This window comes from Melanerpes formicivorus, unplaced genomic scaffold (assembly GCF_026170545.1).
Source record: "Melanerpes formicivorus ecotype bairdi unplaced genomic scaffold, bMelFor1.0.p_v2 SCAF_8, whole genome shotgun sequence".
In the NCBI taxonomy this organism is placed as follows: domain Eukaryota; kingdom Metazoa; phylum Chordata; class Aves; order Piciformes; family Picidae; genus Melanerpes; species Melanerpes formicivorus.
In genome coordinates, this window is record NW_027142360.1 from 22,251,575 (window position 1) to 22,278,495 (window position 26,921).

Sequence of the window (26,921 nt, forward strand, 5' to 3'; positions counted from 1 at the left end):
AGAAGAGGACTGGGAGGCCAATATCTCTATCATCTTTTTGCACCAACTGAACATCCAAAGTGAATGCAAACAACTAGAAGCTTTCATGGTGCCACACCATAGAGGTTTCTTCTTTGGCTGAACTGCAGCATACAGCTTTCCCAAAAGAAGAGGGAAAGGCTCTGGTGGGAAATACTGTCTGTATAATGCTCTTGGCAGGACAAACCCAACTACTCAAGAATACAGTGAGGGAAGGGTTGGATGATACTGCAGCTAAAAATGAATCCACCATCAGCAGATGTTACACTTCCTGGTCTTTACAGAAATAATAATTACTCTGGGCCAGAAAACAGGAGAACCATTAATGACCAGGCTAGGAAAGTAAAGGGCAAAATAACTCCAAGCAAATAAAAGAACACCACAAGGTATCTGGCTACATTTATTTCTGAAATTATTCTTTAAGGCACAAAATAAATCTAAAAAATAGGGCTGGATGTATGAGGGGAGGGGCAGAGGAGTTATCTGTGCCAGACAGGTGCAAATGCAATCTCTACAATTAATTTTCAGATCTGACCTGGGAACACTCCCAGTGTGAGTCAGGGAGGATGGTGGAAGTAGAGGAGTGTTCTCATCTAGGAGAGGTAGGAGGTAGTGGGGTGGTTTGTTGTATTGTTGTGGGTGTTCTTCCACCACCTCCACACATACACACACAGGTTCCCTGGCCAGACTCAAGTTCCCTTCCCTCCCTTCAGAGAGCTCATTATGGTTTGTAGAGTAACACCAGACCACTCAGTCTTCCAGTAGAGAGGTGAGACCTCAGACCACCCTTCGCACCGTGCCTGCTCGCGGAGCCGGGGGCAAGAACCAAACCTGTCCTTGTGCTCTCGCCCTCACGTTCAGTGCCTCGACAGATGTTACAGCTGTGCACGCTTGGCTCCAGTTACTGTTTCCTTCCTGCTCTGAAGCAGAATCCCAGGCATCCAGGCTGCCCTTGGGTAAACATTAGGTAGGTGGAACAGCTGTCATGGAAGGGAAGATGACGTTTTCAAAGGGCCCATGACTTGACCTCCCCAGAACAAACAGGCTCTCTTGCTGCAGGGGAGACTTCACTTTTTCCCCTCTTTTTTTTGGTTCTGAATGCATGTAGTGTACGACACAACTGTCTAAAATAATCCTGCAGAAAGTGGATTTAAAAGTGAGTTTCATGCATGGGATCAACCCTCCAAAACTGGGGTGATTCGTGGTAGTAGGACAGGTTAAAGGCTCCAAAGATCTCAAGTTTAACTGCTCTGGGAAGAGATGACATCTGTGGACTGGGGGTCACAGAAGGGTCCAAAACGCCCGTAGATGTCCTTGGCCCGCACTGCAAAGTAGTATTTGCTGCCAGACACAAACTGTGTAAGAGTGCATGCCATAGGGAGCGGCAGGGCCTTCACCTCCCCGATCTTCTTCCACTGCGAGGGCATAGTGGCGCTCGGGTCCTCGTGGTAGGCATAAAGATGGTAACTGTCCACAGTGGCACAGCTCCGGTCTACCTCCATGACGCTCCAGGACAGCACAATCCCGTTCTGGCTCTGTACCCGGGCCAGCTTCAGCTGTGGCTTCTGAGGCAGAGAAGTGTTGGCAGCTTCTGGGGGCAGACGCGACGGCTGCGGCGCCTCCGGGAGCGGGGCAGGATGGACAGGGCGTGGTGGCTCCTAAGCAAGTAAGAGCAACAAGGGAAAACTCAGTCTGCAGCAGGGGAAGGAAGCTTTCATTCATCTTTCCCCAGGCACATGGAAGCAAATTAGTCTTTAATCACCCAGTCACCACAGCTCCAAGTCCTGCGTGCAAAGGCAAGAAAGCAGCAGCAAGTGCTGAGAAGGGGTGGGACCAAGCACCTCAGAAGTTGTTTTTCTTCACATCTCAATCCCTAGCTGTACAATCATTGCCACAGTTCCTTCCCTACTTTGCTTTCCCTACTTTGCACCCCTTTGCTTTCCACCCAAGGGGTGATGGACTGAACACTGTGCCCTTTACCAAGGCTGTGCAGGCAGGTTCATACATCTGAGCTGCTGTTGCCACATTACTGCAACCCCCCAGGTGGTCAGCAACTCACCTCTCCTACAGGAAAATTTTCAGTCACAAAAGCAAGAATGGGTGATGCTGCCTCATGGATTTTATCACCTTAAATTACCAAGAAAGCTCACTCTCAGGTTCCAAACCATTTTGACATAAGGGCTCTCCTTTCTTTTTCTAGTTATTACTTTGTGGCACAGAAGAGTCCCAGGTCTCTCATCTACATCTTGAGAGGAACTTGGAAATGTCACAATGAGTATGAAATGTTACTCCTCAAGCCAGGGGCCTTTCAGGTTGGAATCTGGGGTAGTTTTTGTCATCTTAAGTGTTCTGTGTGATACTGGCTTGATTTATTCTCATTGTTTATCACTGGAGAATGCATGAAGTTGAATGGTGTCTAGAGTGAAAGAATGGTGAGCCACCTCGTTGGCAGCATCTTTACCACTTCAGGGTATCACAAGTGATGTGACTGCCCAGCAGTGAACATGCAGGCAATGTACCTGGTTCAGTCCCAACAACAAACCCTCTCTGAAATGAGTCAGAGTAAATTCTCAAATATTTACACAAAGGCATTTGAAGTGATGCAGAAGGAATGGCTCCCAGCCAGTGATAAAACCCCTCTGAAAATTGGGAGCTGGCAACCCTGAGGGTCTTGTCTGCACCTTGCTCCCCTAGCTCTGTTTGGCAAACAGCTATACTGAGAAACTACTCATCCAACTTGTAGCCAAATCATGACTAAACTTTCCAGTGGCAGTTCTTCTGTCCCCTTGCCTCCACAAGCCACCTGGAGACAATTCATGCACTGTTTTTCAATGTGCTCATAGTGATCTGGGAAGCTGTGGGGTAAGCCAACAGGAGCACAGCTTTTACCCTTCTTGGCAGAAGGTGCTGCAGGTGGGGAGGTGGCACTATGCACATGAATTGGCTGCAAAGTGTCTATGAGACATTGCACTATTCTGCAGCTCACGCTAAGAAGCAATCTGAAAGCCCTCAATGCAGAGACAAGCCTGCAACGGGTAAAGACAACTCACAGCATGCACTTGAGGCGGCCGGTGGTGCACCGTGAGCTGAGGCGCTCCAGAGCCCAGGGTCAGTCCGTTGTTCACGACGTACGCAGCCGTCTGAGGCATCCGCACTGTCATACCTGCAAGAAGCACAGGCAGCGCTTGGAGCATTCAATGCCTCAAATCAGCTCAACACAGAGCACTGGAAGACCAGCTCCTTGGGTCAGCTGGATGACAATAAGCTTCAAAATGACACACGCAAACTGACAGCAGACTGAGGAAGTGCTGCTCAACCACAAAACCAGCTGAAGCTGTACAATGATCCTGGGCTACATCAAAAGAAGTGTGACCAGGAGGAGGAGGATGAGGGAGGTGAGCCTCCCTCTGTACTCTGCTCTTGTGAGACCCCACCTGGAACACTGTGTCCAGTTTTGGTGACAAACTGCTGCAGCAGATCCAGAGGAGGGCCACAGAGATGATCAGAGGGCTGGGAAACCTCCCCTACAGGGACAGGCTTCAAGACTTGGGGATGGTCAGCCTGGAGAAGAGCTCCAGAGAACCCTTATAGTGGCCTTCCAGTACCTGAAAGGGGCCTGCCAGAAAGCTGGGGAGGGACTTTTTACAAGAATGGACCCCAGAATATTGAAGGTGTTACCATCCCATTCATTCCCACAGCAAACTGACCTGCCAGGAATAAACTCAGCCATTTTCCAGCCTTGTAGATGATATCCAGAACTCTTGCAAGCTACCAAGTTTTCATTCCTTTTACACTACATCTCACTCTCAGGTAACATTTTGCCCAGTTATTGTTGGAACATACATATTCTGTAAGCGCAAAGATTTTGCTCCTTGTTATTATGGGTTGCCTGTCCTGCCCAGAAATGCAAGGTTTGGGACAATCTCCACCATCCCCTAGTTCCACTTGTCTAAGATGGAAGCATAAACCAAGCAATGAGAAGGCTCTATCTGATAATAACCTATCTCATTGCTTTTCTTTTGTTAACAATATGTGAAGCCTCTTTGCCTGGTACACAAATATGAAGCCTTGAAATAACCTGTGCTCTAACTAAATTGGTCTTTTATCTACTCAGGTTGACCACCTGGCTTCACTGTCCTGAGGTACAGGAAATGCACATCATATTCTTATGTGGCCTGACAGATAATAGCACTGCAGAACACAGACATACTTTGCAAGGCAGAGTAATAGAACTACAGAAGAGAATTACAGAAAAGCCCAGCTTTAAAGGGGCCTCTGGAGATGGCCTAGCCAATCTTCTGTCAAAAGAATGCTCTTAGATTAGGTTATTTAGGGCCTGGTCAAGCTGAATCTTAATTGTTTCAGTGGAAACCTGCCTTGATTTCTAGGAATCTGCAAGCAGACAACTGAAGGAAAAGCATTCATTAGATCTCTGGAACATCAGGTAGAAGCATATTACACAGACCTGTTGTTGATGACCTTGTCCAAACCCCATGAATTCCCTACCTCATTGAGCTCTCTTGGATAAAGCCTTAAAATAGTGTATTGTGTTCTTCAACCATGCATTAATTATCTTGCACCTCTAACACTAAAAGGCATGCTGCAGTTGTTAATACTAGTGATGTGTATTTAGTCATAGTAATTGCTCTAGAAAGTGATAGATTTTGACAGAGACATGCATTTTGGTACCAAAAAAAGAGAAAATGTTATTAAAAACAATTGACCTAAGTCAATGCATGCTTGAGTCCTCAAAAGTCCTTCCAAAACAACAGGTAGATCACACAGGTCTAACTTGCAGCTAAGGGTTATGATGACGAACACCAAGTGTGAGCTGAGGTTACCTCACCTTCTGCAAACAAGAATGCAAGGTGCAAACATGCCCCTCAAAATATACTGCTGGTCAGAAGAACCTGAGCTCAAATGCACATGGCACAAGAGTGTAAGAAGTTTAGGAAATAGGAGCAAGTACTCTGAACAGAACAGCAATTCCCTCACACCCTGGTATGTCACAGAGGTAGCTCAAGAGCCACCTGATCAGCTTGTGTTTAGGTAGCACAGGTGATTTTTCACAGCCTATGGCAATGAAGCTGAATCCAGTCATAAGAGGTACTTAGAATTAAATTGCTACAAACATAAATGGCTTTGTCCTTTCCAAAACTACCACTTGAAAACAATCAATCAATCCTTTCTGCACAAACCTACCCAGGTACAGTCTTACAAGGCTCAAGCATGCAGTGTTCTGAGTTTGGCTTCTACAGATAGTGTCAAAAAAAAACCCAACCCACTACCTCACCAAAAAAGTAGGTTCAGAGTGCACCAGAACAGAGACATTTATGTTTAACATAAAAATAACTTTAGTGCAGAAATTGTGAGGAGCTAAAAAAAGGTGGTTAAGATCCACCACTTTGTAATAAAGTATAAACCATGATTCAACTGTGAGGCCTTTGTTTTTGACAGCTGCCACTGCTCATTAAAGAAAATGAATTTACTGTTATGGGAAGGTTATCAGTTCCATGTTTGTGAAGTCAAGATGCATTTGCTGACATCTGATAGATGTGATTTTTCCAGGCCTTGAGAAAATAAGAGAGTAGAAGAGAATTTGCTGGGCATAGGACATCAGAGATTGTTATGGAATTACACTGGGATGCTTGGAGGAATTGTAACTTTCAGACAGGAATTCAGACACAATTTACTACATGCTCAAATATTTCTACTAATTGATAATCAGTATTACCCTCCACTGCTCTGTGAAAGTACTGTACATGTCACCCAGAGACACTTAATTGGCAGAGCCAGTACCTTAAATCCTGTTTTTCCTACAGGGGGAAATCATTTCTTCACAGCCTGTGACTTTTCTCAAGTCTGTAAGCTGGAATAAACCCCTGACCTCTATAATTTGGACTAGTATCATAAAAAAAGACAAGCAACAAACTCAAACCAAACCCCAAACCCCACATACCTCAGGTAGAACACATCAAGCTGTGTCATGCTAAAACGTACAGGGAAGGAAGCATTCCCTACCTCCAGCCTGCGGGTTGACCGGCCTTAAACCTGGGCTTGGCATGAGAGCTCCTCTTACAGGGTTCTGAGCTGGTGGTGCAGGAAGGGTGGTATAGACCACCTGGTGGTTAGTAGGGGCTCTTGGTATAGGAAGCTTTGCAGCAGTTTGATTCACTGGCCGATGAGTTACATTCACTGTTGTCGAAGCTGGAAAAAGAGAGACAGACCACACCTAGAATGGAATTCCACGACAGGCAGCTGATATGGCTGTTCCAGAGTGCACACCTTTGGAAAACTCACTCAGCTGAGCCATGCAAAATAAAACCTGTCTCTGTGAAATTCTACCTGCAATAATCATGCTAGAAAAATCCAGGCTAAACAAACAGTCATTTTCACCTGAAGTGATGATGCCAATATCCATATACAAATTCCAAACAGAGGAGACACACCTAACAGTCCATCAAATGAAAGGAAAATGAAAGGTCATAGCTTTGAGCAGTATAAAACCCATCACCAAGCAATCAGTGGAACAGATCAGTCACAAGACAATTCCAATGACAACTAATCTTCAACAATCATCTACACAAGAGAGTGAAACAGAGGAAAAAAGGAGACCCTATGTTTCTTTATGCTAGAAAGAAATGGGGGAAAAAAACCACAGGAACAAATCACACTGCAGACAAAATAACAGTAAACTAGGGCTGGAACTTCACTGTCAGCCTTCCCATTCACTCTACTGGAAAGATTAGTTACAATGTGGAGGTGGACACAACTAGAAGGGATGTTGCTAACATTTGGGGTTTTTCCTATTGCTTAAATAAAGCAACTGCTGCAAGGTTTCTTTTCCTTCACAATTTCCATGACCATCCTTAACAAGAATTCTTCCCCTTCATGAAATTGATGTGATTCTTAAATTTTTCCAGAACAATAAAACTAGCTTTCCCTTTCTTTGAATCGGTTTGGAAAAAGCAGTTATGGGAGACTGACTGGAAGGGAAGATTAAAAAGTGACTCAAGCGTTCTGAATATTCACCTGAAAAGATTAGCAAACACGTAGAACACACAAGGCTTCAGTTAAAGGGAAAAAAGCAACCACTGCATTCACATCATGGTGTAAAATGAAGATACCTGTGGGTAACACATGTAAGGTGGCTGGGGAAGGCCCACTTGTTGGCACACCTGCCTGCTGCACAGGGGCTGGCTGCGAAGGCTGTGCGGGTCGAGCCAAGGGCTGGGTAGATACGCTCGGCCCTGTTACAGGTGTCTGGTTCTGCTTCTTGGTATCTGCTTTAAAACAAAATAAAGTTGTAGACAATAGCAAACAGAAATGAGAACATCAGAGTTTTAGTACTCTCTTTTCCCCCCTCATCAGTCACAGATTAGCAAAGAGTATTTCCCAGTATGACATTCCTTTGATCTTTTCGTTCTGCAAACAAAACAGTTTCCCCCTCACTTTCATCACCTCCATCTTTTTCCCTCCATACTCCACAGCATTTTATTCTATCACCATGAAGTCTGCATATTTCAGCACAATTTGGAAAGCTGGCAGAGTGTCCCATTAAATTAAAAGTCTTTAAAAGTTTCTATTCAATAAAGAATAGCCTAAATCCTTAACCATCACTGCTGCACTCAATTTATTGCTTAAAAAAAGAGACAGAGCTTCCCAAATAAATCTTTGATGCTTCCATCCTTTCGCTATTTGCTGACTCTTGCCTTTGTCAGTCAGGCCTGTTTGTTGCTTTATTGAATTTCCATGCTATTTTCTTAAGAAAAAAAGAGAATTGCTTTATCATTTACAGAAAACTTTAAAAAGGAGAACTCAGGTTGCTTTCTGGCACTGGCATCACCTTTCTCACACGACCCCATGACTGACTTATGAGAAGCGACAAACAGTGCCTGCAGGTGTCATCTTCATCTTCAGAACACAACTTCAGTGAGGATGGCTGAGGAGGCTTTGGGCCAGGGAGGAGCTCAGAGGGTTTTGGCCAAGGAGGGAGGGTTTGGGTCAAGCTGAAGCTCAGGACAGTTGTGGCTTCATTTTGGGCTGCTGCCTCCAAAGCTGCTGCCTGGGGTGGGCAGGGCAGGTGACTTTCTGCACCTTGCCTCTGCTGCCAGTTGGCAGGTGACCCATCCTTGGTCTTCCAGGTGTTCAGAAAAGGCTTGGATGTGGTACTTGGAGCCATGGTTTAGTTGTCAGGAGGTGTTGGGTGACAGGTTGGACTCGATGATCTCTGAGGGCTTTTCCAACCTTATTGATTCTATGATTCTATTCTATGATTCAGTTTACTACAGCAATATTTTTTCCTGCTTATTTGTGACAAGACATAATATTGAGGGCAAGTCTGTACATAACCAAGGCTGTGCATGAACTGAGAAGCCTTAACCTGGATATTTGAGCTAGATTACAATAGTGGTGGGCAGAGAAGGCGCCATCAGAAACTAAAAAGCACAGCATAAAAGAGAGGTTTTAAAGGGCACTCATTCATAACAGCTTTACTCTAATCAAACTGCACATGCAGCAGCCACTGATTTAGTAAAGAGAGCACATAACAGAGTAATAAAAGATATGTTAATATGTATTTTACTCTTGAGAAAATCTGTAACAATGTGTTGAAGAACACCTTTAGAAACTACCAGGACTAGATTTCAAAGCCCTAAGAATGGGGTTAATGGCAGTGCAGCTCAAAATGGGGTTTCAGCAATTAGAGACAATTCTGATGGTCTCACCAGGCTGTCTTGAACACCTTGTAGTAGTAGTAGTAGTACCAACAAGCTGCTATGTGAATTAGATACAGTTCAAGACCCTCAAAATACAACACAATACAAATTGCAGGCCATGCTGTCTCTCTGTAGGCTACTTCACTGAAGCCATTTGATGAAACTCTAACTAAAAATTCATTTCCCCCAAAGTCTGTAAGAGAAGCAGTAAAGGGATGATCATTTTGAAAACAAAAGGTGAGATGTGAAGCTCGACAGGGCTCTGGGCAACCTGATCTAGTTGAGGATGTCCCTGCTTACTGCAGAAGGTGTTGTTGGGAGTAGATGACCTTTAAAGGTCCCTTCCAACCCAGACCATTCTATGATTCATGAACTAACAGGTCTTCTGACTAAAGCTTCTTTTGTCTTCCATGAGTAGAAATTTCCCACTGTTCACCAAATTCTTTGAAGAGATTCCTACAGAGACACACACACTTGAGTATTTGCAGTGTCAGCTGCCACTGGGTAAGTGAAGTGAGCATTCTTAGTCATGGAATCTTTAACAGTCCTGTTTAACAGGAGCACCACGGGGTAATACACCAAGCAGAAACAGAAGTTTATTCCTTTCTGCCATTCAGGAGGTGAAATAATACATGTAGCTCCATTACCCCTGCAGCTACCAACACCTTTTTTACCTACCTTGCAAACAGTTATCATCCTCTTCATCCAGGGTAAGATCAATGACACCTCCTGAATCAGTTCGTGTGACCTTCCCGCTCTGAAAGACAAAACTCCTTCATTTTGCAAAAGCCAATCCAGGGAACAGAGGTGGGAAAGGGATATGAATTGAACATTCAGGAGGAGAGCTCTCAGGATTGATAGACTCAGAGAGGAACAGAAGAAATGAGCAGGAAGAGAAAATTTCAGACAAATTTCCCAGGACTTGAAAAAACAGACAATCCTCAAATAGCTGTGTTGTGGTACCAAATATTGAAGTCAGAGTAGAAAGCCCTGCAGACCAGCAGCACGCTGTTATTTTATGGATAAATAACAACTTGGCATTTCAGACTCTCTCTCAATTGTGACTCTTAACATTTTAATCCAGTGGTAAACTGTGCTTTCCCCTATGGTAGCATAACCTTTTGACAGAACACTCACCAGGACAATCTACTATTTATCTTGAGACACCTTGGCCTATGTGACTATAAAGAAATTTGCTACATGGAACCTGCATGCCTCTGAAATAGATCATCAAAAGCCATCAGGAAACTCCAATTGTATCCAGCTTTTTAGTGTCATTTCCTTACTGTATTTCGATCCACTATCACAAATTGTAGCATTCTATTATGCTACATGGGAAGCCATTTGTACCCATCTCTTTATAGAGGATAAGGGGATTTCCAGGGGGCTGGGATTACTAACGTGCTGTGAAGGCTAAATCCTATTAAAAAAAAACTCTAGAGGATCATCAAACAGGATTCAACCCCTGGATCAATTACTATCCCCTGGCTGTTCACAATGGAAGGACACCAACAGGTTACTTTAGGTGATGGAAAAAATGTTGGGGCAGGTCCTATATGTTTTTGGGGTTTTAAATCTACTTTCTAGACTCAAATATTGAATCATGTCTATTTCTAGTTCCTTACAGTTTCTGCAGAAATTAGCATTTGTTTGTTTGATACACGATATGATCATCTACTGCTGGATTGAGCTGCTACCACTTTATGGATTGGAATGCAACAGGTTCCTTAGGACAGACAAAGGGTTAGGAAAAAACATACTTATCCAAATCTCTGAACAATTGAAGTGGAAAAAAGCATGAGAGTCCCACATGGCCTGTACAGATGCCAACATAACCAATCCAAGAAAGGCTTGAGATTTTTGTCTGTGGTTAGATGGGGACGGATGCACAAAGCCTAAGCATTTTCATTATCTGCTCTGTGACCTTTCATTTGGGTAAAACTAAGTCTTTAAGGAGGTCCTGAAGACAATTCCCACACAGGCAAGGCTTTGAGAAGAGGGAAGAGAGATATATATATGATTACCAAGGGCAAACAGAAGCTCTGTCCAAATTATTGGTCCCTGAATTTGGAATGCCAGAGGTGACCAATCTCTTCATTGCACATTATTACAACCTGAATTCTTCTTAAATCCCAATGCTGGCCCTGATGACATTCTGCTAATACTCTACACGATACACAATTGAGTAAGAAATATCTACTTTTGTTCACAGCTAATAGCAGGGACCTCTGCAGGGATTCTATCATTGCTATATATAGAGAAACATCTTTCATATTTATTAACCATGGAATTCTTCTGTTGAGTGATTTCTATTTCAAAGACTTTGCAGTTGTCTTAGTATGATGAGCTGATCTACCCACTTGAAGCTTAAGATAAAAGGCACACTGAAGTAATCAATGATTACTTGATTAGCATGGAGTCAAGAGGAATTTCATTCCAACTTGATAATCTTCCCAGCTGAGGCTGTGTATTTTGAACTATGGCTCTCCCTGCCAGGACAAAGTAGATTGAAAAATGAAGGGGAAGATTTATAAAGAGCTGGAGAAAGAAAAAACCCCTAGCACTAAGCTATTAATTCCTCCCCACTATAAAATGCATTAGTCTGAAGTAATTTCCTTTCAATTCTTTCTCTGCAAGGGAATCTGAATCCTTAGAAAACCACTCTGTATGAGAGCTATTTTAAAGCCCTACTTAACTCTGCCAGTTGAGAAAGTTCCTTGAACTTCCAAGTCAGCAAGTGTCCTGGCATGCTATTTTGGTGGGGGCTTTTTTTGTGTGTGTTTGGAAGGCCAAAATCTTGACTTAAACAGGCAGCTATTAAATAATAAATCCAATCAGCAGTAAAGGTTTCAGACATGCACTTCTCAGGAGGGAAGACCTTTTTGTAGTTTGCCACACAATGCAAGGTTTTCTACTAAACAACCTGGCAGTGATCTCAACAGGAACTACTCATTAAGTACTTAGGTTCTTTTATGACCCACAAGAGAACCTGCAGATCTGCAGGACAGCACTGAGTGGTGCTCTGTCCTACATCCTCCAGCCCTAACTGCAGGGCACACACTCCAGTTACTAAAGAAGATGCTGTACTTCACCCAAAGAATGAAACATCGAAGACTTCACCTTTTCCCATCTTCCTAATTTTAATCTAGCCACATCTTTATTCTTCACCTTCCCAATTGAGATGTTTTGCATATGCCAAATTTGACAAAAGGGGTGTGTGGTGTGGAGAGAGAAAAATGCTATCCCAGTTCCATAAGGAAAACAAATACAAGGAAGGTGACTGAATTTAAAGGCCAAAGCACATAGGGTAGGCATGGCAGCGAGAAAAGAAGGCATCTCCCACAACTACAGTTGCAAAACTGAGCATGGAAAGAAGTAGTTACAACATCACAGCACGCACCTGTCAAACTACTGAAGAAAGTGGCAAGACATGTCTGAACCTCAAACTGAACAACATTTCCTCTTACAGAACCTTGACATACACATGCCAACATGCACATTATTGTACCACATGAAAAACCAAGAGCCAGATGTTAGTATTTTGAAGACAGTGCTGAATACGAGCTTCTCTATTCACACCTGATAGATGAGATTAAAGGGTTTGGTATTATATAACGCCATGGTTCAGTTCATCACAGAGAGGTAACAATGCTTTTAATGCCACCTGCTTTTCAGAATGGAACACTTTTGGTATGTAAAAGTGAAAATTGAGGGGGAAAGAAATAAAAAAAACCAACCCAAACCACACCAAAACAACAACCAAAGAAGGCCAACAACACAAAAAACACAGTGCAAAATAAACATTCGTTCCGGGGAAGGAACGCTTAAAGTTCTGCAGAGGATGTGTGGCATACTCACACAGTGTGGAGAATTTTATTATTAGCAGTTTCTACAGCAACAAACCAGACAAAAAAAGGTCTGGGGGTTGTAAAGCAGACAATTCCTGAAGCATCACTCCACCACAATCACACATGACGCACCAAGGCGTTATATAATAGCAACAGCAACACCAAACCTCGGGGAGCGATAGGGAACATCTCCTGCGGGAAGCGAGGGGGGTGCTGTGTTTGCTGTGTTCAAGCACAGTTTAAGCAGCTGTGGAAATTATTTTTTAATACATTTTGGAACCTATTTTGGTCACTAACTGCCTCAATGTCAGACTTCTCACTCCTTAAAATTTGTTTGTTTTCCAAAGCAGTAACTCCCACAAAATTGAAGCAATTATTTAAGCTTACAGAGCTTGCAAAGCTGCCATGAAATCTGATCAGGAACCAAATGTAATTTGTCACCTCTTACCAAGATAAAAATGCAAATGGTAATGCAATGCAGTTAGCAGTGCACTGAGATCACAAACTAAATGTCACAGATTTGCCAACAGGTATTCTGCTAGTGTGTGTTTGCATGCTTGTATAATACTCAAATACTAGCAACAGACACTTTATGTATTGCTTTTACAAGATTGCTGTGTTCCCTTTACCATTAATTGGTACCATGCAATGCTTCCTACAGAACCATACAAGCATAGGAAAAATGAACAACCAGTCTTAGTAACCCCTGTGTTTCATATAGCCTCTCATTTCTTCAGTGCAAAGAGAAGACATGTCTCTGCTACCCCTATATTCATAAGAACCATAAATTAAGAAAGCTATCCCAGAGACTGGTTGCAAGCAATGCTGGTCTTAAGCACCAGCAATCTTAATTCCAACTAAAGGAACACTTGACACAATGCTTAAGATATTTCTCTACTGCTGCGATTTTGGTTTTCCTTAATCGAACAGTTGAAAGGGAATATACCAAACACATGCATGCACACAGGTGTATACACTTCTATCTTTACTGGTTCTTCTGAGGTGAAACATCTGCCTTGCTTGGCCAAATGTCACTGACAGATTCCCAACAGCATTATGTGGGATGGCCATCTTGGATGATGGAAGATAATCCTATTAATTAACATATACTTACAACTGAGTACTTTTCAGATTAGTTTCATGCAGCTTTTAAAAGCTGTTAGTCATCTCTGGTGTAGTAACATCATCAGTTAAATTGCTTTAGTGTTCCTCTCAATTTTTGGGGCTGTGAATAACAAATTGTAGGTAAGTATATTTACTTATTGAAAACTGCTTTCAGAAACTGGTGGTGGCTCTGGTAATGCAAATATGGTCTCAGGGAAGTCACTTCAAAAGTCATACACGAACGGAATCACTTGATTTTTGTCCCTGGGAATAGCCATCCAGGTCAGCTGCATGATGCTCTGCTGGGAATTTTTCAGATCATAATTTTTATTTCAAATTTTTAAACTGCCCTCCTGCTAGCATCTTCATAATTTAGATTTCCAGTTTCAGGTAAAGGTTCCACCTCACAGATGAGAACTGGCTCCATTTTAAAACAGCACAGACATAACCCTAGGGTTAGACACAGAAGTCAAGTAGCCCACGTTACATACAGAATTATGAATGTTTATTTTCAGTGACAAAATGCAAGTGAAATGCAAGGAAAACATTCACCAACAATGCTTCAACAACACAGAATTAATAGCTGCTTTAAATTGTGAGCTAACATATCCACTTTGTTCACACTGTTTCCCAACAGACATTCACCGAGTTTGTTACACACTGCAAAGTACAGTGACAGGAGTTCTAGATGTATTTTATTAACATTTCACCAGATGAATACCCAGTAGTCAGCAAAATAGCTTGCACTACACTGTAGTTCAACCAAACAAATCAAGGCATGGCAGAACCAATGAGAAATAGATAGGACACTGATGAATTTTTATTTTTCTTAATATTATCTGAAAAGGTGACATGGCACAGGTGAAATTCAGACTGAAAAAGATTTACTCCATAGGAGAATAAGGTGCACCTAGAGTGGGGAACGCTATTTGCCTGATCTAGTGTTTGCAGTAACTCTAATTCTTGAACAAAAATGACTCAGTGCCAGTCATTTTTAACACTTCTGACCCCATTCAAATTGATTTTATGACATAAAATAATAAAAGCTGCTTTCATAAATTCTCTCAATATACCATAGCTGTATTTATATATTAGATATAATATATATATATATAAATCCTGTATCTATAACTGGGACTCATAATAAAATACTTTTAAACCATTCTAAAGGTTTGTTATATAATTAACATGCTTTTGTCTCTGTAACAGTAATATTTACCCTAATACATTAAAAGTTCTTGCCATGTCTTCAGAAATGCAATTCTAGGACCTGAGGCACCGGAATGGCCATTGGTAAAATGCTTGGGGCTGAATAACAACACTTAAATTTCTGTGCACACAGGAAAAAGCTGAAGTTGAGAGACTAAGAAAAACACAGTAAGATACCCCCTCCCACATCCCTGTGGCCATTCTTTTTGGAGCAAGAAGCAGAGGAAGGCTGAAAAAGGAGAAACAGTCATACAGCAAAATCATACGTCCAAGCTGCTTACTGAAAATGCTGGCTATCCTGACCTTAGGAGTATGCAGCTACTGAGAAGCTGTATAGTTCAGGGCAACCAAAGAGATAAATGTACCAGACCAAAACACAACAGAGCCAAGAACACATTCAATTTCAAAGCATCCTTCCTTCAGGTATCTGACATTGTGCACAATGGAGCCGTTCAGGGGGCACATACCATGAAGAACATTTACCTTCTAGATCTCCCACACTGCAGATCACAGTACCTTACAGTGGGGGTGGATTACTTCATTATCAATAGCAGAATTAAAAATTCTTAAAAATAAAAAGCAATTACTCCCTGAAATGACAGCAGAGATTCCCTAATTTATCAGGGAAAATACCACATAAAAGGCAAGTTCTAAATTCACAGCACCAGTACCAAAGCTTCATTATGAAAACAAGACACAAACCTAAATACATGAATGTATTATATTGAGGTTCCAGCAAAATACCCATTCTGTTTGCCTACTCCACCACTCCTAGAAAGGAAGTACATGTAGGAAATATTTAGTCAACACTCTGGGTTCGGAGGGGATACAGGAGGTTCTGGAAGGTTAGAAGTATTTTCTATTCATTACCGATTAGCAGAATGATTAATGAATACTGACTTCAGCTTTTGGGAAGCAGTAATACTTCCAGCTCAAACCAGGAATTCTTTGCCTCGTTTTGGAAAAGAATTTATCCCATTAAAAAGGAAGAAAGCCAGCCATGCTGCAGCCAGTGACTTTGAAGTATCAGGATCAAACTGAGGGTAGTAAGAGGACATTGCATAATTGATGCCAATAGAAGTAGAATGTAGCAAAAAAGAGCCAATTACAAACAGAATGGAAGTCAACTTAGAAGCCAAATGATAATTAAAAATCTTCAGAGACATGCTCAGATGGGCCACAAGGTTCCCTTTCCCAGTTTGAATCAGCAAACAGATTTGTGTTAAGGAATGAAGCAGTGATAACCTAGAGTGAGTGACCTAGATGCAATTAGGACCAGAGCAGAGCTTGTGGTCAGTATGACCACAGTATGCTGCAACAGGGAAGAAACAAGGATTATCTCCTGGCACCCCCAAATTCTTGTTTCTGCAGGATAAATAATCAAGACCAGTATGCTAGGACAAGCAACTACCTGACATAAAGATCTGGGGGAAAACACAGTACATACACATCTTGGTGGAAGTTTAGAGTAAATATCTTCAAATGAGAAATGACATTTGCTACACTGGCCAAATTATGAGCTCTATGAAACCCTAGAATTTTGAACTCTATGTTCCTCTAGAATATCCTAGAGTAAATTACTGCACAGTTCTCCTACATTATGAGAACTCTTTGTGCTTTGTTTGTTCATTTTTTTTCTTCTAGCCATTAGAAAGGAATACTTCACCATTCCCATTTGATTTACTCTGGGCCTGACAAAACACTCCTGGGTTCATGATTTCCTTCTAGTCAATGATGCTATAAATGAATGCTGCAAGTAAGGAAGTGTAGGATCTTATCTGATCAACTAGTCAGTCTTTAAAACAGCAGCAAATAAAAGTGACTGTAAACACAACACCTAAGAAGAATACAGCACTTTCAAAGCCCTTTTATCTTTAACATGATCCGTCAGAAAATGGAACCCTCTGTGCTAGTCTTATACTTTGGACAATTGATGCAGTAAGTGTGAATGATCTACCCAAGGGCACAAAGACAAAAACTGAAGTTCAGGCATCAAGCCCTCATTCAGTATTTGAATCTCAAATCTCAACCAGTATTTGAAAGCTTTACCTATCAAGGAGGTTCTCCACAGAATTAAGAGTTCATTATGGTCCGTTTGTTATTTCAGCTGGGATTGTTTTCTGTTTTGTCCATTGCTGAGCAACACAAACACATACAGTGAAGTCCTTACTGTGATAAACCAGGTGTGTGTGGGGTGTGAGTGTGTACACACATACGCATGTGCATTTCAAAAGGATGAAGCCACTCTTATTTAATTTAGCTAATGGAAAACAACTTTAAATGGTACAGTGTTTCTTCTTCTGAAGTGGAACTGCCATAATTTGTGATTTGATGACCAGTTTTCCATTTCTGTTTACAAGATCCTTAGATCTTCCAAGAATGATGGCACAGAACAGCAGAGACAAAATGCTGGTTAGATTCTCAGGTGTGATTCAATAAAAATGAACTGTGACTAGCCCTCCTAATTTGCCATTAGTTCCTTCATTAAAGAACCTTCTAAATCACAATTTCATTTCTCTAACAAAATTTCCATCCACTATTCTATGAATTTCTAACCTGCAAAGATCCCCTATGGAAAATTAAATGACAGGATCAGTTTACTACAGTGAACTAAAAGTTAAAAACCAAAATAACACTTGGATAGGTTTTGGTGGGTGTGAATTATACTATAGTGACAAACACCACACTGACAACACTGCAAAGACAATGTGAAATGTAATGGAAGGAGTAGGTGAGAGGAAATACAAAGAAGAGTCTCACAAGACAAGCACATGCAGAGATACCATGTCAAGGCCAACTGAAGTTGCCATTTCAGCAACAAACCTCAACTCTTTGGAGAACATTTTCTCCACTTCATGCACAACTGAAGAGATCCCAGTTTTAATATAGTTTGTATCAGCTATTGCCTTTGGAGAACAGAATGACTGAAATCATAGCCAGAAATATTACACAGGAAAAGAGAAAGACCTGCAACATAAATCCATAGCTCAGAGAGAAAAGAAATTTTGGATAATATTAGGAGGGAAAACAAAAAACACAACAAACAAACAAACAAAGGCACAGTCCTCTGATAGGTCTGAAAACAATTTGAACAGAGAGGTTGACAGTGGTCACACAATTTCAGGTGTTTTCATGCATATGTATCAATATTCAGCTTCTGCTTTCTCCGTGCTCTTCAATAATCAAGTATTTGATTTGTAAGATGCTACATTAGTGCCAGCAGGCACAGAATGGTATCATAAACACACTCTTCACAAAATATAAAAGCCATGCCCTTAGTGAAGCAAGCACAGCTCTTCAGCTAAGTGGAAATCAGTATCTGCTCAGCCACTTAAAGAGTCCCAGCTGCCACAGAAAATCATACAAACTCTGAGCCCTGCTCTCTGTTGGTTTCTGTTCAATAGTTCACTTCAGGACTGCCAACAGGAAACTTCCTGCTGAACTAGACCATAAGAAATTTCATTAGTAGACCAAGTGAAAAAGAAAGAAAAAAGGTAATTTGTCCATTTTAGTAATTAATTTCAAATCAGTTCCATTACAGAAGCATCAAGTCATTGGTTCTTGTTTTATCACACGCTCTATAAAGACAGGTTCATTACAACAGCCTTGAAGGGAACCAGTAGATACGTTCCCACTGGCCGTGTTGTTGGAAAGAAGCACCTTGGAAGAACTGTGGTTCAACAGGACAGGGCTTTTGGAATTCAGAGCTGAGTGTCCCCCAGGGACTAAAGTCACACAATTAGTGCCAGGTGGTAACACGGATTTCTTAGGGAATAAAATTTTGCTTTGTTCTAGAACAACACGGTGTATAGATGAGGTGGAGGCACCAGACAACGATTCTTTTATCACTTCATCTGGGATCTTGCTATACAGGTAACTGGGGGCACTGTTCTGCATTACATCTGACCAAGCCCTGTAGCGAACTTCTGCAGCTCCCCAGTAGTGTCTAATAGCAGACTCGGAGCGATGGCCTGTCACTGCCATTATTTCTCTAGGCCCCAGTCCTGCTTCGCACAGTAGCTGGATGGTGGTAGTTCGGAGAGAATGATTGGTGTAGCGCTGAGAGAGCCTGGCTGCCACGCTTATCCTGGGCATCATGGTACCTAAGTAGTTGACACCCATTGGTTCTCTTTTGTACCAGACAGGTTGTTCTTGCATTTGCTCCGATGTTAGCTTTAAAGGATGCAGGTAGAAGGCAGGGGGCTCTGGAGGCAACTTAGACAAGTAAAGCTCCAAAGAAAAAACAGGACAGTTTGGGTCCCCCGGCATATCATACATTTTACCCATTTTATGAGGATTGTCTCCATTTTTGCCTTTGCCAGGATACCTAAACATAGCATAGCGACGCCCATTCTTGTCCTTCTCAACAACAAAAGCATCTGGAGCCAGATCTCTTAAAATTTCCCTCCCTCGTTTGGCAAAATGCAACTGCAAATCAAACCACACCTTGTTGACGAGCGCCAGCGGACTGTGCAATCCCAGCACACCGGACTGTTTAATCTTACGCAAGTCCTCAGCAGCTATGGGAGGGTGGTGGTGAGTCTCATCCTTTCCCTGCATGCGCAGCATCTTCAGCACGCTCACAAACACCGTGTTTGCACTAGCAAATTCTTTGTCCTTCATTAAGCAAAGCTGACGGTTATAAGGAGGCATTTTGAGGTGCCGGTTTAAGCCGGCACGCATTGATTTGTAGCTCGCCACACTGTAGGTATTTCCATCGTGATTCCTTATCGTGTAATAAAACTCTCTTAAGATATCATTGAGTTCACTTACTGGCACCAATTCAAAGCTAGGATCCTTGCCATTTTTGGCCAGCCATTGTTTTAATAGGTTAGCTGCCCAGCCAGTTTGCTTGTGGGTGTTTTTGATGCTCTTAGCATCCTCTTCCTCTTCCTCCAAGCCAAAGAGGACATCCTCGGGGAAGTTAAAATTCGTCTCTGCTGCTTCTACTGCTGCTTTATTTTCTGATGAAGCCTCTTCCTGTTTCAACTGCTTTTCGAAACAATTGATCAAAGTTGTAGCATCAAATATGCCACGGGTATACGGCACAAAGCGCACTACTTTTTGATCTGAGTGCTGTGAAGTGCGGAGTAATACACAGTATTTCTGATTTACATAACAAAAAGCAGGTGGCATTAACTGGATTTTTCAAATAACATGGTATGTCAAGCCCATACCTCACAGGCCAATTACAAATGAATCAAGTCCTCCTTTAGTAACCATGGCATTACACATGCTTTAACTGAGTTGACTGAAAGCAAACTTAGAGACGTATATTGTAAGAGAAGACTGAAAACCGGAAAGCATCGTGAGTCTCTGATTTCCCTCCTCCTTGCTAACTCCCATTATTAAATGCCACTATCACACACAATCTGCTTTTCCAAAATCTTTTCCGGGTTTCAGGCTCTACCAAAGCAGACAAATTCCCAAATACGCGTCTTGCACGGAAAATTAAATCCTAAACCCCTACATCTCTCAACCATTCTGTTACTGAATTTCCTACGTATCAAGCACTGGCAAATGTTGTAATAGCTATAATCCACAGGTGTCTTTGAAAAATGAAGTTCCAAACAACCATTCTTTATGAAATGCCTTAAGAAAAAGGTAGAGTGAGGCACAGTCTATACCCTGTGATGATGGCTACCTCTGCCAGACTATTTCTGACAGGCCAAGACCAGAACCTTCTCTAGTTTCTTAATTTGAAGTACCATTCAGATTTAGCTGTACCCTGAAACATTAAATATGGAAATTTTGGCTAGAAGAAAATAATTTTATTCCCCTTAATAAAATGACTTCCAGTTAACAGCAATAAAAGTATGAGGTGCTTTGTGAAAGAGCTGCATGCAGAAGGAAAATTAATTATGGCACATTTTAAAGAGCTTAATTTAAACCTTTACATTTCAAAGCAAGTTGAATAAATTTTAGATGAGGTATCTGAAAGTGCAGCAAGTTCTCCTTTCTCTTTTATCATGAAGTAGTTACTCCTCACAAAGTTTTTTTTTCTGTTTTGGGATTTTTTTTTCCTGTCATGTGGCAATTATATAGTAGAACTCCAATTCTCATTAACTTCTGGATTAAAGTGGAAATAAGAGAGCTGCAATAATTTACTAATTATTTGCAGCTTTAGGTTCAAGCCCTTCAAACAAAAACTGGGCATTTTTTTTCTGTGTCTTAGTTCTGTTTAATCAGACAAGCTTTTAGTGTGCTCCTCACTGACTAACTTATCTACATACACAAACTCCATCAGAAAACTTCTGAACAGATTATTAGAAGCTCATGCTCCAAGTAACACTCTGGATCAGAAGAAGAAAAATACAAACAGACAGCAACTGGAAAGGAGAGTAGAGAAAAAAGCCAAGAAGAACCTAAAGATATTTCATTGTGAGCATTAAAAGTAAAGAACTTTTCTCCTGTGGATTGTAACTTCAGACTTGTATACAGAGGCAATCAACAACCTACCTGTGCTGCTCCCTCAGCTGTTCGCTTGTTTGCTGAAGCTGATGAAGTATCTGCCGGTGGCTTGCTTGTCTGGTTTTCTGAGGGGTCAAGAAATTGTTCATTTACAGTATCCAACCAGTACTAAGTGCTATCCACTACACAAATTTGGAGGTGACATTCAACATTCATTATGTGCCACATGTAACATTTTTGAGCTCTGATTTTCAATTGTAACTGTTCAATTGGACTACTATCATTTTTTCAGAGGGAACAGAAGATACAGCAAAGCACTTCCTGGCCTAGAAGCAGTTCATGTTCCCTTTCTCACAAGCCTGACAGTGTATTCAAAATATTCTGTGAACAATTCCCTTGCCTATCTGAGGACAAAGCTTAAGTCCAACCTCTCCTTGTTCTGTATGTCAACTGATATTGAACTGAAAAACATTACAGTTATTCAGTATTTTTGTACAAAAAAAATTGACTAACAGATGGTTAAATGGACTGCCAAATCCATGACAGAGACAGTCTGTGCAGAGACACTGAGTATCTTTATTAGCTGGGCTAAACCATATATCTAAACTATCCACTTAAGAAGTTGCTTAAATATATGATGTAAACATCTAAATCCCAATTCATCATTCTCATTCCTTTTCATTTTAACCAGAGATTATCAGCCCCCAAAGCAATGTTTCAACCTCTGAGGAGAAAACTACACAAGTATACACTAAGGTTATGTGAACTGCATAAAATGAGATATGTATTTTGGACACACAGGTCCTTCTTTTGGTCATTGTGCCTGGTCTATCACAATCCTTTTTACATTGCATTTAAATTGTTATATTAGCTTTAGAGCTAAAAATCAATCCAAAGCATTCAACTCTTAAGCTCTATGAAAGACATATTTTAACATGGCTGAGTTAGAGATAGGAAAATGAAATAAAATTAGTTCTGATGTTAAGGTCTGCACAAGTTCGTTTTAGTATTATATTGTACCAATGAGAATTTTGGTATAATTCCAACTCAATTAGAAATCTTGAGGACCTCTTAGAAAAAAGAATGTTTCAAGGCATGCAAAATCAACAGTGCAGAGAATCACTGCAGCATGGGCACAGATGGAAAGCATTTAAAAATAATTAATAAAGATACCATTATTTGAAGATTCATTGTACTCAGAGACTATTTTCAATACAATAAATGTACTTCTTTTGAATTAGGCTGGTATTCAGCTGCAGTTGTTCCCCCCCCCATTTCCATTACTTTTAAGTGCTGTGAAAATTAAGATAATGATTATACTCTCCTTTCAGAATGTGTTTGCTTAGAAAGGCAGCCAGATTATTTCGAGAGGCTGCATTAAAAATAAATACTAAGTTGTTAATGGTAGGAGTTTTTGACCTCATGCTAGGAATGATACCACTGAAGCTCTAAATAAAACAAAGCTTCCGCAGCTACGCTGCAGACTCCTAAGGAGAGATTGTTTTCAACAAAGGCTTGAACACATCCACGACAGAGATGATGTTCACCTTGACAATTTCAACAGAAAGGCAACCCAGAAGAAACATCTCAGTAAAATACAGTAACAAATTTCCACAGGAGTGCAGTTTTATGTTTGCCTTTGACAACTCTTCTCCTTTTGCTAGTGTCAACATTCAAGCATAACTTACCGATTCTAAGCGCTGTACTGATGGGTGGTTCCACAGGAGCTGGGTTACTAAACGCAGAGAGGGGGATCTTCATCTGTAGGGGTGCTCGATTGCTGGTAGCATTGTAAAGTCCTGAAGTACCCACTGTGGGTAAAGAAGTCCTTGTGGTCTGGACAACAGGATGCGCAGTAGAAACAGCCTGCACTGCCAGTGTTGTGCCTATTGATGCAGCTGGAGAGTTCCTCTGAGTACCAGGACTGGGCACACACGTGCTGTTATTTGGTTTAGTTGATGCCAAAGACACTGTAGATTTGCTAAGGCTACCAATCGTAGACGAGCTTTGTACGGATATAAATTCAACGCTGCCTGCCTGCTGGTTAGGGACCAATGTGCCTGGATGGCCTTGAAGAAGCTGAGGCTGGGATGACACGGCAACAGGTACGTGCAAGATTACAGGCAAAGACTGCAACGAGACAGACACTGACTGAGCGCTGCCACTAGGCACTTGGCTAGCGCCTACAACTGCAGCTGTGTTAGCTGTGGGAAGGACTGCTGTTGTCAAAGAGCTGGTGGTGGTCATTGGAGTTTGAGGCTTAGGCTGTGCACTGACAACTGCTGAAGAAGCTGCAAGGCTGGGAGCTGGCACAATATTAAAAAAAGAAACAAAAATAATTATTTAAAGCAAGTATGAATAGAACAATAGAATTAACCAGGTTGGAAGAGACCTCTGAGATCATTGAGTCCAACCCATCATCCAACACCATCTAATCAACTAAACCATGGCACCAAGCACCCCATCCACTCTCTTCCTAAACACCTCCAGTGATAGTGACTCCAACACCTCCCTGGGCAGCCCATTCCAATGGCAAATCACTCTGTGAAGAACTTTTTCCTACCATCCAGCCTAAACCTCCCCTGGCACAATTTGAGACTGTGTCCTCTTGTTCTCGTGCTGGTTGCCTGGGAGACCAACCCCCACCTGGCTACAACCTCCCTTTAGGTAGTTGTAGACAGCAAGAAGGTCTCCCCTGAGCCTCCTCTTCTCCAGGCTAAGCAACCCCAGCTCCCTCAGCCTCTCCTCATAGGGCTCATTCCAACACAGCAAATGGAAATGATTTGTGATGAGGGTGGCAAGTCACTGGAATAGGTTGTCCAGAGAAATTGTGAATGTCCTATTATTGTTAAAGTATTCAAATTAAAGCTGGATGGAGCTTTAATCAACCTAATCTTGTGGAAGGATATCCCAGCCCAGACAACCTTTAAAGGTCCATTTCAACCCAGACCATCCTATGAGTCGATGGAAAACATGGTACATGATTAACTTCTTTGCAAAGAAAGGCTACAGATACGCTTTCTTCTGTTGTACACTCTGATACTCAATGGCCTAGGTAAAGATACAGTTAATATGGCATTTTTGTTTGAAAAATATATAAATGGCAAAAGGTACGATACATAAAGAACTGTGACACAAATGGGGTTTGAAGAAAGCTTCAAAATTTAACTGTTGAAAACACACAAACCAGAGCATTTTAAACACTCCTTCCAGAGATGTTACAACAACTGGTCCCTTGGAAAACACAAATACAAAAAAAATGTCCAGTGAGCCATGTGCTGCTGAGAGCCTGCCAAGTTCTGCTGCCATACCCAGTAAGCAGTCTGCTGAAGCATCTAATTTATCTGGTAAGCACAAGAAATATAAACTGGGAAAATGGTAGGAAGCTAAAAATAATGATTTCTGATGTCAGACCAAAAAAAAAAAAAGAGTCATAAAAGCCAGTTTTACTCTTTTCCATTAATTGCTTACTAATGGAAAGCAGCATTACTGTTAAGAAGTGTGTTTACAATCCATAGGCAGTTTCTTACCTGTGTTCACAGGGGCTTGAAAAGTTGCTGGTGTGCTCTCTCCCACATTCCTCTTCGACTCCAGTATCTGCCTCACTGTGCCAGCACTTTGTGGAATGAATTCCAGTTAGCACTTCTCAATGAGCCACATCAGGTGTAATTATGAACAGTATAATGATGAAAAGAAATCTCCTAATTTAGAGCTACATTTTTCACGGAGATCTTCCAAACCCATTTATTTTCTGCTGCTCTGCAAATCAGCTTTGGATACTTCCCCCTCAGTTCCCCCCAGAAAAACCCAGAAGAATTGTTGGTAAATTTTCAAGTGTTTGTGCCAAGTTTGACTTTCACCATGAGAATTTTGCCTGCCTTGAAATTAAAATTCCATTTTTACCCATTATTTTTTTAACTGCTGAACCAACATTCATCTCAGTTTACCTAAGAATGGATTCAATATTGTCTATTTATGACTTCTGTGAAAGAAAACTGACATTTACTACAAACAGCAGTCATGGAAAAGGAAGAGTACTTTAATTGGAAAAAGAATATACAAAGATTATTCCTTACAGTAGGTATCCCCCAGTGTCCTATTGCAAATGTTAACATAGTCACAGTGATATGGTTTGTTTACCGATATGTTGTGTTGGTTGTGTTCACAGTATCACTTGCTGCTTTCCCTGGAGACAGAGGTGCACTCGGTGCATTCTACAAGACAAAACAACATAACAAAACAGCCATGAATCAGCTTGAAAACTTATGCTTTCAATATATTTCAAATGTATTCCTTTTCCCTCAGAGATAAAATGTTTTTGGAGCCAAGACTGTAGGAGAACATCACATGTTTCAAAATCCACACCCCCAAACCTTCTTGGTCCTCCTTGCCTCCTTTTCCCCCATCTTCCCTTTTTTCTAAGTCTTGACTTGGTTTTCTAAGATGAGAATCAAAATTTCTTCTTGAATGCAAATAGACTTTTAGCTCCCACTTCTTCACAGTAATTAATTCAAGATCTCCATTATCAACACAGATAAATACTATTGTATGTATACATTCACATCTTCTCACCTCTCCACCCCAAAATCAAGGTGCTTGGGATTCACTCTTACTCTGTGACCTTCACATTGAAGTAAATTAGATTTACTTACACACAGTTTAAGGTGCTCTCACACCAACAATGCCTAAAGAACCCTCTGTACAAATCAGAATTACCTAACAGATGTTAAAAGAGTATTATTTCCTGTCACTACCTTTAACCAAACAAGACAAACCTACTTTGTGAACATCACCAGGTCCAATCTCTCTGTGTATAAAACAGCTTTATTTTTTGACACAAGAGTTAGGCCAATTCAGAAAACCAAACAACAAAATCCAGTTCTTACTTCCTGTCTCTTCTTCAGGTCTTCCCTGGCTGCTCCAAACCGCTTTGTCAATCTGGCAATTTTAGCCTAAATGGGAAGAAGATGAAAAGAAACTAACCACAAATATCCTCCCCCAGAACCACCAAATAAATTAGATAAACTCAATGAGATATTATTTTCAAGAATCAGTTCACAGGCTATTTTCATATTAGAAGAGATTATCCTTCCTTGAAACACAGTGCAAGCGAATTACTTCAGAGCAGAAGACACACAGGTGTATCACAATCAACATATCTTACAGTCAATTTATTTTCCTGCCTATTCATAACTGCACAAACAGAATCCATCTGCAAGAATGAAAGCGACTGAAAGTATTTCATTATTTGATTATCTTATGTACCAGCTGTGTGGAAACTGCGCCTCTTTTTACCTTTCATGTGATCTGCTCAAAAGTCAACATAAATTGTCTGAGCTGGTAAGGGGGAAGGGTTATGTAGTACAAACTGGTCTGGCAAACTCCATACTTCTATTTATGTTAAAATTAAGTGGTCTTATTGTTTGAATTTGCTATGATGTAAGTTCTTAATTGTCACTTCCAAATTCTCTCTGATGTTCTTTGTGCCATTACTATGTACACCACTTACACAAAGCATACTGTGGTCAGTGCTAGCTATTTGTTTCCCTACTAGAACATGATTATTTCATTTCTGGGGAAATAACATGGACAAGTATTATGTGATGTTTCATTC

General features: G+C 41.2%; 1 protein-coding gene across 8 annotated transcripts in view; it reads right to left on the reverse strand.

The window, feature by feature from the left end:
* Nucleotides 1–405: 405 nt before the first annotated feature.
* The window catches only part of ATF7IP (activating transcription factor 7 interacting protein), a 70,002-nt gene continuing 43,486 nt past the window's right edge, over nt 406–26,921 (reverse strand). For 6 of the 8 annotated variants that reach the window (XM_068142619.1, XM_068142625.1, XM_068142617.1 and 3 more), the window contains exons 6-11: nt 26,194–26,259; nt 25,448–25,521; nt 24,838–24,923; nt 22,996–23,613; nt 21,356–21,432; nt 13,559–19,885 (exon numbers count right to left, since the gene is read on the reverse strand). In XM_068142619.1, the coding sequence (XP_067998720.1) occupies nt 18,443–19,885; nt 21,356–21,432; nt 22,996–23,613; nt 24,838–24,923; nt 25,448–25,521; nt 26,194–26,259 (2,364 nt within the window). In that variant the 3' untranslated portion in view covers nt 13,559–18,442. Of the gene's footprint in view, nt 1,677–3,068; nt 3,182–6,039; nt 6,226–7,145; nt 7,305–9,413; nt 9,493–13,558; nt 19,886–21,355; nt 21,433–22,995; nt 23,614–24,837; nt 24,924–25,447; nt 25,522–26,193; nt 26,260–26,921 lie in introns of those variants that run through there. The other 2 variants (XM_068142624.1, XM_068142623.1) reach the window with 2 other exon arrangements.